This window comes from Callithrix jacchus, chromosome 8, assembly GCF_049354715.1.
Source record: "Callithrix jacchus isolate 240 chromosome 8, calJac240_pri, whole genome shotgun sequence".
Taxonomy (NCBI): Eukaryota; Metazoa; Chordata; class Mammalia; order Primates; family Cebidae; genus Callithrix; species Callithrix jacchus.
The window spans coordinates 57,007,799-57,025,853 of record NC_133509.1 but is presented as its reverse complement, the minus strand read 5'-3'; the positions used below and the strand labels follow the sequence as shown (position 1 = coordinate 57,025,853).

The 18,055-nt window shown below is 42.9% G+C and overlaps 1 protein-coding gene and 1 long non-coding RNA gene across 2 annotated transcripts in view; both read left to right on the top strand.

Annotated features, from left to right (window-relative positions):
• Positions 1 to 18,055, top strand: part of LOC144577368 (uncharacterized) — a 143,047-nt gene that overhangs the window by 110,761 nt on the left and 14,231 nt on the right. The window lies entirely within an intron of this gene.
• Positions 2,354 to 3,674, top strand: OR6J1 (olfactory receptor family 6 subfamily J member 1). The gene has a single exon (XM_078334541.1). It carries the CDS (start codon positions 2,484 to 2,486, stop codon positions 3,525 to 3,527), a length of 1,044 nt encoding a protein of 347 aa, XP_078190667.1. The 5' UTR covers positions 2,354 to 2,483; the 3' UTR covers positions 3,528 to 3,674.

The window sequence follows — 18,055 nt, the reverse complement described above, 5'->3', positions numbered from 1 at the left end:
CATGGTGGCTCACACCTGTAATCCCAGCACTTCGGGAGGCTGAGGTGGGCTGATCATGTGAGGTCGGGAGTTCAAGACCGGCTTGACCAACACGGAGAAACCCCATCTCTACTAAAAACACAAAATTAGCTGGGCATGGTGGTTCATGCCTGTAATCCCAGTTACTTGGAAGGCAGAGGTAGGAGAATCACTTGAACACGGGAGGCGGAGGTTGCAGTAAGCAGAGATCGCACCATTGCACTCCAGCCTGGGCAATGAGCCTTCCCTACACATAATCTTGTTTGTCTTCTGGGGCACATGTGCAAGTTTCTCTACCTAGGAGTAGAATTACTGGGTCACAGTGTATGTGAATGTTCACCTTTACAAGGTCATGACAAATTATTTTCCAAAACCATTATATAAATTTACACTCCCACTAGCAATGTAAATTTGTTAAGTCTCCACATCCTCATCAACACTTGTTATTGTCATATTTTTGCTTCTTGAAAATATAGTGGATATAAATGGTATCTTGCTAGTGTCTTAATTTATATTTCCCTAATTACCAATGAAATCAAGCATCTTTTTGTATATTTACTAGCTATGTTTCCTTCCTCTGTAATGGTTTGGGTAACATGTTTGGCCTACCTTTCTATCGGATTGTTTATTTCTTTCTTACTTCACTGTAAGAATCAAAATATTAATTACATGAGTACTTAAGTTTACCCATCATCTGTGTCATAAATTCGTTCTTCCTGTTTGTTATTTACCTTTAACGTTATTTGAGGGGGTCTTTGAATATATAGAAATTCTTAATTTTTACATAGTTTCATTTATTAATATGTTCTTTTCTGTTTAGTACTTTTTGGGTCTTCTTTAGTAGGTTCTTTTCTAGTCTAAGGCTAAAAACAATGTTCTTCTATCTTTTGTTCTGAAAGTTTTTATTTTTACATGTAAGTTTTTTGTTCATCTGGAGTGGATGTTAGTGTCTCATATGAGGTTGGGAATCAATTTTACTTTTTCCCCTGTGGGCAAGCAGCAGTACCAGCTTCTTTTACTTCTGACACATCACTGCTCCACATCTGTGTGGGTCTGTTTCTTGGCTCTGTATTTTGTTCCATTGGTCATTTTTATGTATTTTTGTGCCAATATCATCTTGCCTTAATTATTCTAATTTTATAAGTCTCAATAGCTGCCAAGGCGTGCCTCTTCCCCTGACTTTCTTCTTCATCAGTGTCTTATTGGCTACTCTAGGACCTTTGCTAATTTACATCTCTCCCCCAAAATGGCATCACAATGTCACTACAAGTTTATAACTTGCTTTAAAAATACTTAAAACCTAATAGTAGGAAGCACGGTGGCTCAGGCCTGTTGTCCTGGCACTTGAGGAGGTGAGGCTATGAGGCCAGCCTGGGAAACAAACAAACAAACAAACAAAAAAAAGTCGCAGCTACTTGGGAGGCTGAGGCAGGAGAATCCTTGAACCTAGGAGGTAGAGGTTGCAGTGAGCTCAGATCACACTACTGCACTACTGCCTGGCAGAGCGAGACTCCATCTCACAAAAACAAAAACAAACAAACGAAAGACCTAATAATAACAAATACTTAGCCGGGCATGCTGGCTCATGCCTGTAATCCCAGCATGTTGGGAGACTAAGGCAGGCAGATCATGGGTCAGAAGATTGAGACCATCCTGGCTTACATGGTGAAACCCTGTCACTCCTAAAAATACAAAAAATTAGCCAGGCATGGTGGCACACACCTGTAATCCCAGCTACTCAGGAGACTGAGGCAGGAGAATGGCTTGAACCCAGGAGGTGGAGTTTCCAGTGAGCAGAGATCGTGCCATTGCACTCTAGCCTAGGTGACAGAGGGAGACTTTCTCAAAAAAAAAAAAGAAAAAAGAAAAGAAAAAAAGGAAACAAAAACGTAAATAATGCTTTAAAACTTAATAATACATTTTGAATGTTTTGTCATTTACAAGTTACTATAAAATATAATTTATAATGGCTACATAATGTGTTATTGTTGAAAGATACCATAATTTGTTTATTTCATCCCCCATTTTTGGATATTTAAGTTGTTACCAAATTTTCATTATTGTAAAAAAAACTCTGTGGTGAATATTCTTGTGGCAAAATTTAACATATTTATGACTGCTTCCTCAGGATGGAACTACAATTCTGAATCTAAGAATGTACTCAATTTTAAGGTTGTTGATACACATCGCTAAATAATCTTTTAGAAAGTTCACATGACAGTGTAGGTCTCAGGACACCCTTGCTAACAGTGAACATTATTATTTTCAAAAATCTTGTCCATTTTGATAGGCAAATAATTGAAAGTCAAGCTAAACTTGGATTACATGTCTAACTGGCAGTCATCATGTTCTACGTTTAGATTTTTCTAGTGAGCAGCCACAAGATTTCACACACTGAGCACTCTCCTAAGTGTTATTATCCCCATTTGTTCTGTTAGAAGAATTGAGCCAGGCCCACCAGGCTTATGGGGAACGGGACTGCAGCGGTGACTGAGTTTGTTCTGCTGGGGTTTGCCCTGAGCAGGGAGGCAGAGCTGCTGTTCCTGGTGCTCCTGCTGCCCACGGTCCTGCTGACTCTTCTGGGGAACCTGCTCATCATCTCCACCATGCTGTCCTGCTCCTGCCTCCACACCCCCATGTACTTCTTCTTGTGCAACCTCTCCACTCTGGACATCCTTTTCACCTCAGTCATCTCTCCAAAAGTGTTGGCCAACTTAGGATCTGGGGATAAAACCATCTCCTTTGCCGGATGCATTACCCAGTGCTATTTCTACTTCTTCTTGGGCACAGTTGAGTTCCTTCTGCTAACGGTCATGTCCTATGACCGCTATGCCGCCATCTGCTGCCCCCTACGATACACCACCATCATGAGACCTCCTGCCTGCATTGGGACCATTGTGTTCTCTTCGGTGGGAGGCTTCCTTTTTGTGCTCTTTCCAACCATCCTCATCTCCCAGCTGCCCTTCTGTGGCTCCAACATCATTAACCACTTCTTCTGTGACAGTGGACCTTTGCTGGCCCTGGCCTGTGCAGACACCACTGCCATCGAGCTGATGGATTTTATGCTTTCTTCCGTGGTCATCCTGTGCTGCATAGTCCTTGTGGCCTATTCCTACATGTACATCATCTTGACAGTAGTGCGCATTCCTTCTGCAAGTGGAAGGAAGAAGGCCTTTAATACCTGTGCTTCCCACCTGACCATAGTCATCATTTCTAGTGGCACCACTGTGTTTGTCTATGTGACCCCCTCCCAAAAAGAATATCTGGAAATCAACGAGGTCCCTTCAGTACTGAGCAGTGTGGTGACTCCATTCCTCAACCCTTTTATATATACACTGAGGAATGACAGAATGCAGGGAGTCCTCAGGGGTGTGTGGGTCAGGGTTCGAGGAGTTTTAGAAAAGACAATGAGGGCTGTGCTGAGGAGCAGTTTGTCCTCCAACAAAGACCACCAAGGAGGGGCTTGCTCTTCTCCACCACCTATCTGTTGTGTAAAGCCCCAGTGTTAGAAAGAGAGGAGCTGCCTTCGTGAAAGAGAGGAGCTGTTTTCATGAAAGAGTAAGCTGGCTAAGGAATTCTGAGTAGTCTATAGTGGAAAGACTGCTGTGGAGACGGAGACTTGGACTCTGGCCTTGGTTCTAACTTTAATCTGTGACCACAGCTGTGTTACCAGCCATTCTGACCCTCAGTAGTCCCAGCTGAAGTCAACACGGCTGGACTTGATGATCTCTAAGTCCCACCCACACTGAATATTCTAAGAATGGAAGGGCCATGCAGCCCATTTCCTCCTAGAAGTCCTAACATGTTTGGCCCATTTCCTTATGGATCCCGACCACAACTGTTCCATCATCTTAACAGGAAGTCCTTCCTGGACTTCTCTGCATGGACCCTCTTTCTTTCCATCCTCTGCAAGATCTTTTTAGAAATCACCTTTATTATTCTCTAATACACTATCATATCCTATAATTCATTTTTTTCCTAGTGGGCATTTGCAATGATTGTGATGGGTATATATCATCATCTGTATTATTTAATAATATTGCTTTCTATAATAGAACATGTTCATAAAATCCAACATGTTCATGTCTTTATGTAAGACATGGCCTTGTTCCCCTAGCCACTAATGATTGATCCATGGTTGGATAATCTGACTGAAGGCATAACTCATCACCTGCAGAGACACATGCACACATGAGACTGGCCAATGACCTATGACCTGTGTGGCTTGGCTGGACCAGATGAGCTGTGCAAACAGATACCACTTTTTTGATAAATTGAAGCAAAAAACACAGACATTATTCCACACAAGTGTGATGCCTCCCCTGGAAGCAGAAATAGGCTTGGTGGCTGGAGTAGCCACTTTGGGTGCCAGGTGCAAGCTGATGAGTAATTAGAGGGAATCAGTCTGCCCATCAGAGAGAATGGAGTTGACGTATAGAGAAAAACAGAAGAGACAGATGAGAGCCCACTCAGCTGCAGAGGCACAGCCCAAAGAGTCCTCCTTGCTCATGACTTCCTAGGCCTGGAGCTGGTAAGAGTTTTGATTCCTGTTCCTGGATTTGATGTGTTTTGCCTGAATCTGTAAACCAAATCCCTTTTATTGAGCTCTCTTGAGAAGGTCTTAGATTCTTCTGACCAAAAAGCAGCTTGATTACAAAGTTTACTGTCTCTACACCAAACATAGCTTCTCCCCTTTTCTGGCTCCATCCAACTGGAAAGAATCTGTTTTTAACCACACTTCTAGTCCGAATTTTTGGTGCCCAAACACTGCTTGGGATGCTTAACTGACCCTCCTCTGGGCCTATGGTTCAGCTCAGTGCAAACCAGCTTTTCAATGTCATCAGAATCTTTGAGGCTTAATTTCCTGTCCTACTTGGCTGCTAGTGCTGCAGCATCCACTTTGCTAAGTTAACCCCTGTGCTCTACATGAAACTGGTCAGAAGGACACATGCATACCTAAGGAACTGCTGCAGAGTTCTGTGGAAATAAATGAAGACCACTGAAATGAACACAGAGGCCACTTACTCAGAACTGGCTATAACAGGGGGGTCAGCCACCATCACTTGCATTTGGCAGAGAATCAAAGGCAGGCAGGGGAGTGGAAAGCTTCATAGTAGGAAAAAAGGGGAAGGCCTGGGTATTCCTTGACTAGAGGGGTTTGGCATGGAGCAGCTAGAGGTGAGATAACTAGTTCCAGGACATCTTAGGGGATGGTTTGGGAAGCATATTTGGCTTTCTCTGGTCTTGAGTTAGAAAAAAGTGTAGAAGGAAAGGTGGGTTTCAAAAAACAGGAAAGTGGGCAGTCACAAGCAAGTCTGGCCATTTTGGTCCAAGTGCTTCAGAGGTTTGATTGTGATTTGGCTTCCCTTGAGGGTCCTTTGGAGTTTTTGAGTCAGTTCTGTTGTCATATATGGTCTGGCTCTTGTCCACGTTTTTTTTTTTTTTTGAGACATTGTTTCACTCTGGTGGCCCAAGCTAGAGTGCAGTGGCATGATCTTGGCTCACCGCAACCTCTGCCTGCCCAGCTCAAGTGATTCTCCTGCCTCAGCCTCTGGAGTAGCTGGGACTACAGGCATGCGTCACCATACCCAGCTGATTTTCTATTTTTAGTAGAGACGAGGTTTCTCCTGTTGGTCAGGCTGGTCTCAAACTCCCGACCTCAGGTGATCCACTCGCCTCGCCCTCCCAAAGTGCTGGGATTACAGGCATAAGCCACTGCGCCCAGCCTGCAGCCTGTTGTCCACTTTCATATTCAGTCTCAGTTTTTGCAACCTTGAAATTTCATATAACATTTTCAAGTCTAAGCAGATGGACAGTCCTCCCAAAGTGGAAAACCAGATCCCATGAGAACAGACAATGAAAGGTGAGCTCAGGTAAATGGAGCGCTGTTGGGGGTTTTGCAGGCCAGGAATGGGAGCTGTAGAAGAAACTGAGGATGTCTTGCATGTGCCAAAGACCCTGCTTCTTTGAGTGGACCCCAAGCCCCAAGATTTAGATTCTTTAGCTAGTAGGGCTTGTGAGAACACCTTCTCCCTCTAGAGGAAGCCTACTGTTACTGTACATCTGGCAAAGCAGTTAGGCTATGAGGCCCAGTCTTCTATGGAGACTTCTATGAGTCTCTAGGGTCAGATTAGTGGAGAGGAAGAAGCTAGACCTCTGTGTTTCCCTCCGTAGGACTCTCAGATGGCCTCAGAACCCATGTTCTCTACCAGAAATGTTTCAGTTTCACTTAAAACATTTGGGGACTCATAGACTCTCTCATAAGTCTTTCAAACCACTGACCAAAAGCTTCTAAGTTTGCATTTAAAACCAGCAACATATGTTCAAGTTTCCACTAGGGAACACTTAACCTAGCAGTTCCATTCTCAGTCCAATACTTCCTTCTTACAGGCCTTTTCATGCTTTGTGGGGTTGGTGTGTTTGTTAGTCTGTCTTCATTAGGGGTGGCAAATATCTGAGTCTCACAGCACCAAATATGTTAGCAGTGAAAGGCAACCGAGTTATCCGAGGTGAATCCATACGTATCTGCAGCAATCTCAATTCTTGCCTCCTCAGAAGAAAGAATTTGACTGAGGGGCATAAAGGAGGCAGAAAAAGAGACCATGGGAAGTTTCAGAGCAGGGGTGGAAGTTTATTTAAAAAGGCTTTAGAAGGGCCCGGTGCGGTGGCTCATGCCTATAATCCCAGCACTTTAGGAGGCCGAGGCGGGTGGATCACAAGGTCAAGAGATTGAGACCATCCTGGTCAACATGGTGAAACCCCGTCTCTACTAAAAATACAAAAAAATTAGCTGGGCATAATGGCACATGCCTGTAGTCCCAGCTACTCAGGAAGCTGAGGCAGGAGAATCGCTTGAATCCAGGAGGCGGAGGTTGCGGTGAGCCGAGATCGTGCCATTGCACTCCAGCCTGGGTAACAAGAGCGAAACTCCGTCTCAAAAAAAAAAAAAAAAAAAAAAAAAAAAGGCTTTAGAACAGGAAAGAAAGGAAAGTACGCTTGGAAGACACCCAAGTGGGCCAAGGTCAAGGGCAGTGTATAACCTTGATCCTAGAACTATTTTATAGGCTGGTCCCTTTCTTATGATTCTTCCCTTAAGTGGGCTGCCTGCAAGTTCAGTGCCCTCCTTACCCTTGGGAAGTGAGCGTGCACAATGTGTTTAAGGACATTGTACGCATGCCCATCTGAGGCTTTCTTCCCTTTTCCGGTAGAGTGCCCTGGGAGGACATACTCCGCTCTTTTGTCTCTTACTGTGCATGCCCCGGAAGTTGCTTCTTCTTGGCATCTGCATTCAATTAATACTTTAGTGCAACAGGCAACAGGTGTGAACACTCAGGATAATGGCCTCTCCCTGGCTGCTAATTTATCACTTTTAGAGAGGCAATGTGACAAATGCCGAACCATCACCTGACATTCCTAGTGGGTTGGGGAGAGCCCTCTCCTATCCTGCTCATGCCTAACTACCTGTAACATCTACCCCAAGAGAGAGTAAATCCCTTTTAGTGCAAAGATTGCATGATATTAATTTGGGGATCTCCTACCCTTTCTCCCAGAAACATGTATCAGTGTTTCACACACCAGATATGCTCAATTAGTATGTACTAAATAAAGTGAAATATGTGCAGTTTAGCAAGAGTCCGTTTTGAAAATGTAAATTTTAGCTTGGATTTGGGTTGGGCTACTTCCACTAAATAAAGCAGTCTAGACCCTTAGAAAAAAGGAAGAAGCCTGCAGGCACTGGGAGGACACCCTGAGGGCCAATGAGCATCGGGGAAACGGTAATAGGTGGAGGGGGCAATGAGGGCAAAGTTCATCTGCTTGCACGCTTTGCCTTAGCTGCCTGTACTTGCTCCCACTTCTACACTCATTCTAGTTCCAAGACTAAGTGGGAGGTATAAACTTCTGCTGTAAACTCCTTAGAAATCAGAGCCTTACAGATGGCCAGTGGTCCAGTCCCAGAAAGTCTGGGGATTGGGGGAGCATGTCAAAGTGTCATAGACGTCTTTAGTCTGTGACATAATTTTTATTCTTTAATATATCTGTGGCTCCACAGCCTGCATCTGCCTGTGGCCTCCATTTACTCTCCCAGTAGCTCCAGAGAGTTTCTCCAGGATGCAACATGTAGAACCTAGGGAGTCAGGGGTGGCCTTGGCTTCTGAAGGTATACAAGGGAGTCTGGCACTCTGTAGCTGTTGGGAAGCATAATTTAAAAAATCTGGCTGGGCGCGGTGGCTCATGCCTATAATCCCAGCACTTTGGGAGGCTGAGGTGGGCAGATCATTAGGTCAGGAGTTCAAGACCAGCTAATATGGTGAAACTTTGTCTCTACTAAAAAATACAAAGTTAGCCAGGTGTGGTGGCACCTTCCTGTAGTCTCAGCTACTCGGGAGGTTGAAGCAGGAGAATCCCTGGAATCTGGGAGGTGGAGGTTGCAGTGAGCCAAGATTGTGCCACTGCACTCCAGCCTAGGCGACAGAGAGAGACTGTCTCAAAAAAAAAAAAAAAAAAGAAAATCTATTCCCAGCCCAGAAAACTGCCCTACAATGGTAGGAAAGAAAGAAAGAAAATAGTTTTATTATTGAGTAAAGGTTAAACCAGAATATAATGCTCATCATAGGCATCTTCTAAAAAGATTGCAAAGACAGAAAGAAATTTCAGCCTTTTATAAAGGCAAACATATTAATAAAATTAATTGCATACATTTTCCTCAAGGTAAACAACAGCTCTTCCTCAAGAAAAAGGACTTGACAACCCCACTTGTCACACACAGTTCGTCCTCAGTTCACTTGGTAATTGGGGTGAATCATCTGTTCTAATTGACTTTATCCAAAGGAAAAATAAACTTTACATATCTTTATAACAGGAGGTAGTTTAGGAGCAAGATGTTCTGAAGTTAGGTTCCTCCCCTCCCACCAGGACTGGGAAATAGAGGTGCTATCTTCCTTGATGATTTCAAAGAGATATTTCCTAGGTCCTTAAGAAAGACATTCCTGGGTTGTAATGCTGTTCAGAGGATTAGTTAACATTTAAAAAGATTTATATATAGTTCAAAGAGACAGAGAAAGAACTCATACATTTTCTTTCCTTCCTTCCTTCCTTCCTTCCTTCTTCTTTCTTTCTTTCTTTCTTTCTTTCTTCCCTTCCCTTCTCTTCTTCTTTCTTCCTTCCTTCCTTCCTTCCCTTCCCTTCCCTTCTCTTCTTCTTTCTTTCTTTCTTTTCTTCCTTTCTTCTTTCTTTCTTTTTCTTTCTTTCTTTCCTTCCCTTCCCTTCTCTTCTTCTTTCTTTCTGTCTTTTCTTGCTTTCTTTCTTTCTTTCTCTCTTTTTTCTTTCTTTCTTCAATCTTTCTTTCTTTCTTTCTTTCTTTCTCTCTTTCTTTCTCTCTCTCTTTCTTTCTTTCTTTCTTTCTTTCTTTCTTTCTTTCTTTCTTTCTTTCTTTCTTTCTTTCTTTCAAGGAGTTTCACTCTTGTTGCCCAGGCTGGAGTGCAGTGGTGCCATCTCGGCTCACTGCAACCTCTGTCTCCTGGGTTCAAGCGATCTCCTGCCTCAGCCTCCAGAGTAGCTGGGATTACAGGCGTGTGCCACTATGCCTGGCTAATTTTGTATTTTTAGTAGACAGGATTTCTCCATGTTGGTCAGGCTGGTCTCGAACTCCTGACCTCAGGTGATCTGCCTGCCTTGGCCTCTTAAAGTGCTGGGATTACAGGCATGAACTGCCATGCCTGGCAAGAACTCATAAATTTTTCTAAAGTAAATGTCTAAAGAAAGGGAAGAGGGATAATTTTTTTCCCTTATTTTCAACAGAGAGAAATAAGCTACTTATTTTTAATTTGCACTTGCCATTACACAGCCCTGAGGCTGGGAGGAGGGGCAGGACACATTCCGCCAAAGCTCTTTGCATCTGCTTGCTTTGCCAGTTTAGGTATATGTTTGTACTGGACCCCTACAAAGCAAGGTGAGCAGGCCTGATTCCCATGTGAGGGGGCTCATGCCTGAAACTGACATCATGGGTATAAACCATGTAAAATTTCAGCCAATACAGAAGTGTATAAAGTAAAACATGAAAAGTCCTGCCAGCCAATTCCACTCTGTAGCAGTCAACACTGTTAGCTAAACATATTAGCATTTTGGGAGGCAGAGGTGGGCAGATGGATCACCCGAGGTCAGGAGTTTGAGACCAGCCTGGGCAACACAGCAAAACCCCATCTCTACTAAAATACAAAAAATTAGCCAGGTGTGGTGGTGTGTGCCTGTAGTCCCAGCTACTCGGGAGGCTGAGGCAGGAGAATTGCTTGAACCCAGGAGGCAGAGGTTGTAGTGCGCCGAGATTGTGTCATTGCATTCCAGCCTGGGCGACAGAGCGAGACTGTTTCAAAAAACCCCAAAAACCAACCAAAATCCCATATTTTATGCTTAGAATATACATATATATATTTATTCATATTCACACAAATAACTTTTATTTTATAAAACGGAATGCATTATATTGTCTGCAACTTGATTTTAAAAATCTTTCCATGTCAATCCTGTCAACAGAAAGAGTCAAATTGTAAAATAATTGAAGAGATTTATTCTGAGCCAAATGTGAGTGACCATGGCCTGTGACACAGCCCCAGGAGATCCTGATGACATGTGCCCAAGGCCGTCAGGCTACAGCTTGGTTTTATACATTTTAGGGAGACATAAAACATCAACCAATAGTAATAGTAATAGAAGAAATATATAACAACAATAAGATACCATTTTTTACATGCAAGTTGACAAATTTTAAAGATGGAGAATAGCTAGTAATGTCAATAATGAAGAAGATGGATATTTTTACGCGATGTTGGTGGGAGAGGAAATTGTTACCACATTTTTGGAGACAAAATAATTTCTGAAATTTAAAATGGTCATACACTATTAGCCATGAGTCCTAATAGCAGGAATTTATGCCAAAAAAATTTTAGCACCAGTAACAAAACAGAAGAAATGAGTGTCCACTGGTTATAAAAGTGACATCTAAAAATGAATTATGTAGTTTTATGGGTACTATAAACCAAAAATAAAATTCTAAGTGCCCCAACCGACCAAATGGACTCCTCCTCTTGACCAAGGGCATTCTAAAGGAAACTTGAAACACCAGTTCAGGCCTTGATGAGAATGGGTGGTCAGACATGCCTCATTAAACCTGCCTCCCTTTGGAATTCAGGCACAGCTGACCAGCATTAATATTACAACAGTCTTGTACCTTAAGACGGCACAGCTTCTTGGTAGCAATAAGATACCAACATGACAGATAGCAGGCCCTGGAAGAAACCAAAGTATTTTGTCCCAAAATATATTGCTTTGGCATATTTTGAAATTGCCCTGCGAAGCTGTCTCTTTAAGTTTGATAAGATATAGGTTCTGTTCTCTCTGAAGCCTGCTACCTGGAGACTTCATCTGCAAAATAAGAACCTTGGTCTCCTTAACCCATCTGAACCCAGACACTCCCTTTTATCAATTCCAGGGCTTTAGATAAACTCTCGGCCAATTGCCAATAAGAAAATATTTTTGTTTACATTTTAAAAAAGGAAAAGTGTTCTCAAAATTGAACCCAACACTCAAATCAGGTTATGGTGGAGCCATCGAGTCCTCCAGTCAATGCAGGGAACGAGACCTAGCTTTCACTAGCTTTTTGGGCAGGTTCATTCCTTTACTGCCACAAATTAAGCTTCTAGCCCACTAACACCTTCACGTTGGTTTAATGTTTTCACATTAATTGCCATTCCTTTACTAGTTTGGTTCATTTTTTTCTTTTCTCTTTTTTTTTTTTTTTTTTTGAGACAGGGTCTCACAGTGTTGCCCAGGCTATGGGGCAGTGGCTATTCACAGCACAGGCACAATTGTAGAGCACTGCAGCCTCGAACTCCCAGGTTCAAGGAATCCTCCTGCTTCAGCCTCCCAAGTAGCTGGGACTGGAGGTGCACTCCACTTCACCATGCTGAGCATGGTTCTTTTTTCTTTTTCTGTAGATACAGGGTTTTACTCTGCTGCTCAGGCTGGAGTGCAGGGGCACTCCATAGCTTCATAGTTCACTGCAGCCTTGAACTTCTGGGCTCAAGCAATCCTCCTGCCTCGGCTTCCCAAGTAGCTAGGATACAGTCACATGCCACCATGCCTAGGAAATTTCAATTTTTCTTTTTTTTTTAAGATGTGGAGTTTTTCCGTATTACCCAGGCTGGTCTTAAACTCCTGGGCTCAAGTGATCCTCCTGCTTTGGTTGCCTAAAGTGCTGGGATTACAGGCATGAGCCACCACACTCGGCCGAGGCTCATTTTTCATGTGAAAGACTTGACATTCATCTCTGTCCACAGTTTGATCATATCAGAAAACAACCTGTGCAGCCACTTTCTGATTGTTGAAGCCTCTTCATTCTTCCTCAGCAGGATCCTTTGAGATACAATAAACTTCATGTTTGAGAATGCCCTGTCCCTTTTAAGCACTTGAATTTTCTTTGTAACATTCTGAAATCTATAAAAATTACATCTGACAATTTTACTTCAACATTCTAGTAAATGCAATTGTGAGTAGAGCAAGCATTTACTAGGTGCTCTGCTTCTGGCAGAAAGAGACTCAGGTTAGTGTCCTGATTCTTGGAGACCTCTGGCGCTACTGTAACTTGCTTTTCATGTTTGCAATCTGAGCTAAGAAAGCAGCATCTGTGTCCTCCAATTATCTTAGTGTCTGTTCCTGTTTGTTTCTCCTTTTATCCCCATCCAAACATTTCCATCTTCAGTTTTGTGGTTTCCTTTTTTGACATACACGCTTTTGTTGAGTCCCTTCGATTAGACTCACTTCCTCTCCTCCAGTCATGGGATCCACATGATTGACTTATTTATCATCTTGTCATAAAATTCAAGTTCCTCTCCCACTCTGGTCTTCTGCAATACAACCAGCACTCTCTAGACTTTATGGTTATAATAATATTAATTACAAATACAGGAAAAAAATCCTAAAATTGATATGTTTGGCAACAAAAAATAACATTCCCTCTTACCCCCAATCATAGACTATCAGCATCTTTTAATAAAATAACAATAGTTTAATTTTAAAAGGGTTAGAAAGGATATCATTTCAGAATTTAAAAATACTTTAAAAAGGCACTATTTTGTTATGAACCAGTAGTGTTTTATCATGGACCAGCTCCAGTCTGCAGATGTATGTAGGAAGCCACTGCTGTAATAGATGGTTTTGCAGTTACATTTGGACAATTTCCTTGAAAATTTTAGAAAGTAAATGATGCCCAGTTTTTGTGTTAGTTACCTCATAATTTCTAAGAGGCCCATACTTCTATCGTAAGTTGTGAGCCCTCTCAAAGATTCTGTTCCCAGACACCACACCTGTTGTCAGCCGGTCAGACTGGGGAGACGAAAATACCACCTGTAATGCCATGTCCTTCAGAATCCTCTTCAGCCACTAGCATGTCCCAAGTTTCTTCTGGTGGTGTATAATTTGATCTCATATTGCTATAGTTTGGATATGTGACTCTGCAAAATTTCATGTTAAAATTTGATCCCCGGTGTTAGACATGAGGCCTAATGGGAGGTATCTGGGTCATGGGGCGGATTCCTCATGAATGGCTTGGTGCTGTCTGTGTGCATATGAGTGAGTTCTTGCTGTAGCAGTGCCTGGGAGAGATTGTTAAAAACGAGCCTGGCACCTGACTTGTCTCTATCTTGCCCACGCTGTCTTGTCATGTGATCTCTGCACACTTCAGCTCCTCTTACCCTTCCAGCCTGAGTGGAAGCTTCCTGAGGCCCTCACCAGAAGCAGATGCTGATGCCATGCTTCTTGTACAGCCTGCAGAACTGAGAGGTTTCCTTTATAAATTACCCAGCCTCAGGGGAGGATCCAAGATGGCTGATTGCTAACATCTCGGCATTGCAGCTCTCAGTTAAAGCGCAGAGAACTAGAGGACGCCACACTTTCAGACAAATTCAGGTCGCTCACGGAGCAGAAGATCCCCAGTGGAGGAGTCACACGGGTCGCCAGCACGACTCTTGTGGGCACCTCGGCGCGGCAGCTCTCGGAGCAGAGTAAACAGGGCCGGCTCCCCTTCTGACCGAGGTTTGGAGTACCCACACGGGTCCCCAGCATGACTCCTGAGGCCGGCGTAGCGGCTGTGACGGCACCTCGGCGTGGCAGCTCTCGGTGCAGAGTAAAGGAGACTGGTTCCCCTTCTGACCGAGGTCTGGAGCCCCGGGAAGGCAGAGTCGCCTATTTCGGACACAAGAAGGAAGCCAGACAGGAGAATCCTGGGCAGAAAAGCACCATCAGTCTTAACGCCGCAGTTCTGGCCCTGGGAACTAACAACTTGGACATCCAATCAAGAAACCTAATCTGAAAGTTGGTAATTTCAAAGATGACAGGAGGATATATTTACAATGACGGGAAGAAACCAGCGTAAAAAGGCTGAGAATATTCAAAATCAGAACGCCTCTCCCTCTAAAGATGATCACAGTTCCACATCAACAATGGAACAAGGCTTGACGGAGAACGAGCGCATCCCAATAACAGAATCACTCTTCAAGGAATGGATAATAAGAAACTTCTGTGAGTTAAAAGAACATGTTGTAGCCCAACGTAAAGAAACTAAGAACTTTGAAAAAAGGTTTGATGAAATCCTGTTGAGAATAGACAACTTAGAGAGGAATATAAGTGAATTAATGGAACTGAAGAATACAATACAGGAACTCCGAGAAGTATGCACAGGTTTAAACACTTGAATTGTTCAAGCAGAAGAAAGGATATCAGAGGTCAAAGTCCAACTTAATTAAATAAAACAAGAAGACAAGATTAGAGAACAAAGGATAAAAAGGAATGAACAAAGTCTCCAAGAAATGTGGGACTATGTGAAAAGACCAAATTTACGTTTGATAGGTGTACCTGAATGCGACGGAGAGAATGAATCCAAACTGGAAAATACCCTTCAGGATATTATTCAGGAAAATTTTCCTAAACTAGCAAAGCAGGTCAATATTCAACCCCAGGTAATACAGAGAACACCACAAAGATATTCCGCAAGAAGAGCAACCCCAAGGCACATAATCGTTAGATTCACCAGGGTTGAAACGAAGGAGAAAATACTAAGGGCAGCCAGAGAGAAAGGTCAGGTTACCCACAAAGGCAAGTCTATCAGACTTACAGCAGATTTCTCAGCATAAACTCTACAAGCCAGAAGAGAGTGGGGGCCAATATTCAACATCCTCAAAGAACAGAACCTTCAGCCCAGAATTTCATATCCAGCCAAACTAAGCTTCACAACTGAAGGAAAAATAAAATCTTTTATGAACAAGCAAGTACTCAGAGATTTTATTACCACCAGGCCTGCTTTACAAGAGCTTCTGAAAGAAGCATTACACACAGAAAGAAACAACCAGTATTAGCCTTTCTAAAAATATACCAAAAAGTAAAGAGCACCAACGAATGGATAAAACAGCCAGTCAACATCAAATGGCAGTAACCCTAAATTTAAATTGACTAAATCCCCCAATCAAAAGACACAGCCAAAACCCAACGGCACGTTACATCCAGACCCATTTCACATGCAAGGATACACAAAGACCCAAAACAAAGGAATGGAGAAAGATTTACCAACCAAATGGAGAGCAAAAATAAATAATAAATAAATAAATAAAAAGCAGGAGTTGCAATTCTTGTATCGGATAAAATAGATTTTAAAGCAACAAAGATATAGTGGTAAAAGGATCAATGCAACAACAAGAGCTAACGATCCTAACACCCAGATACGAGACTTAGATTCAATGAGACAGAAAATTAATAAGGATATCAAGGACTCGAACTCAGATCCAGAACAAGTAAACTTAATAAATATTTATAGAGCTCTCCACTTCAAATACACAAAATATACATTCTTGTCAATACCACATCACACCTACTCATAGCTTTAAATGAAACATTGATTGGCCATTATTAATACCCATTTTTTTTCAGATAAAGCAATATTTCCGTTCACCCTCCCTCTTTCTCTTCCTCTTTCTCCCTCTCCTTTACTCATTTTTTTTCTTTCCTTCTCTCAAAAAAAAGAAAAAAATAAAATAAATAAATAAAATAAAAAAGAAATCAACTTGTAAACCTCTAGATCCAGGTCGGCAATGTCTCTCTCATTGCTTGATTTCCTTCCTTCCCTTCCCTCCCTCCCTCCCTCCCTCCTCCCTTCCTTCCTTCCTTCCTTCACCCCTTCCTTCCTCCCTCCCTTCCTCCTTCCCTCCCTTCCGGCCTTCCTCCCTTCCTGCCTTCCTCCCTTCCTCCTTCCCTCCCTTCCTGCCTTCCTCCCTTCCTCAAAAAAAAAAAAAAAAAAAAAATTACCCAGCCTCAGGTATTTCTTTATAGCAACACAAACAGACTAAGGCACGTTTATACCAACTGAAATATGGGGTTGCTGAATTATCACAAACTGTCTATCAGGCCTCAGAATACTCCAGGAAGAAGGAGCACCAACCACCAGTAAGGTGAGGTCTGCAGATCTCCTAGGCCTTTAGCAGAGTCACAAACCAAGGAAATGGGGTCCTCGTGGGGTGGGGGAATGGCCTCTGTGCACCTGCTGACATCTGTTAATCCTCCTTAGAATTCTTTTCAGGAATGAGGATTGTCTTTCCTCTTTAACCCTAGTGAAGACTGATACTTAGCAGGATGATGACAAAGATCTTTCTAGCATAACAATGCTGAACTTAAGCTATGAAAAACAGTCAATATCATAATAGCAAGAGAGGAGATGACTTATCCTGAGATATTTCAGCAGGATGGGATTGAGACAGATCCTCAGAATCTCAAGTGCTTGCTTCTGCAAGGTAGACCAGGATGCCGAGGAAGGACAGAAAAGGGAGGGAGACTGAGAGAAAGGACCCTCCAGATGACCTCATCCAAGGACTCTATGAATTGGAACGTCACAAAATGAGAAAAAATGTTTTGCACTATTCATTGGACATTGTGTTTGTTATCAGTTAAGAGTAGGAGTCTTTTCTCTCTGTCCATGAACTGTACCTGCAGGGTCATGGATCAGCGTGGAAAGAGGTATCATCAAGATTTCTCCACTCTTTTGGCAGTGACACCAGACTACATTTTTAGCACACATATTTTGGTGTCTATACTGAGGAGGAAGTTAAATTTAGTACATTTCCTGCTAGTCGCTGAACACTGCAGTACCTCCTGGGTCTTAAGTTGAGTCACAATCTCTAATGTCTATCTGTGGAATCTCTCCTTTTAAATTGCTAGGCATTTGAGGAGCCTGGATTTATGGTTTGAACTGTCACCATAAATCCTTAGTGCCCACCCAGAAACCGTGCTGAATGGGTGGAGTGTTCATAGTGATTTCTCAGTCCCACTTAGTGGAACGTTAGGAATGTTCCTGTCAGACGGGGTGTGTGTCTGTGTGCTGGCTTGTGTCCACGTGTGGAGACCATGTGGTATAAACAGGGTACTCTGCATGACCTTTCTCAGACTCTTTTTGTTTTTTTTTTCCTTTTTGTGGAGAATGGGGTATTGCCCAGGCAGTTCTCGAACTCCTGGGCTCAAGCTCTCCCCCCGCCTCTGCCTCCCTAAAAGCTGGGATTACAGGCGTGAGCTGCCTGGCTCTCAGACTCTTCTTGCATCTGCTCCTGAAGAATGTGTTTGCCTTGTGTTGACTTGGAAAAATCAGATCAGCATGTTGTGCTACCTCCAAAAGACAAGCGATTCTGGAGTGAGCAGGATGAACTCCCAGGGGCGCAGGCCCTACTCTACCCAGCCTTCTTGGTCAAGTATCAGAGACAGTCCTGTGGACCAGTGCCTGCAGACACAGCACACTAGAGTCTCCTAGGAATGTGTTTAAATGCAGATTTCATGGTCAGACTCCATTCAGGTTAACCAGATTAAACTCTGGGAAATATAGCTCAGGAATCTATATTAAAAAAAAAAATGCCCCCAGGTTGTTTTGTGACTGGGTTTGGTAACCACTGCCTTACTCGGCCCATTCTTCAAGAGGGCGGTAGCATCATGCAGTGTTGATACTAAGTCTTTT

Bases quoted from the DNA above. Each gene is read 5' to 3' on its own strand.
- OR6J1 (XM_078334541.1), top strand. From the start codon at position 2,484: ATGGGGAACGGGACTGCAGCGGTGACTGAGTTTGTTCTGCTGGGGTTT.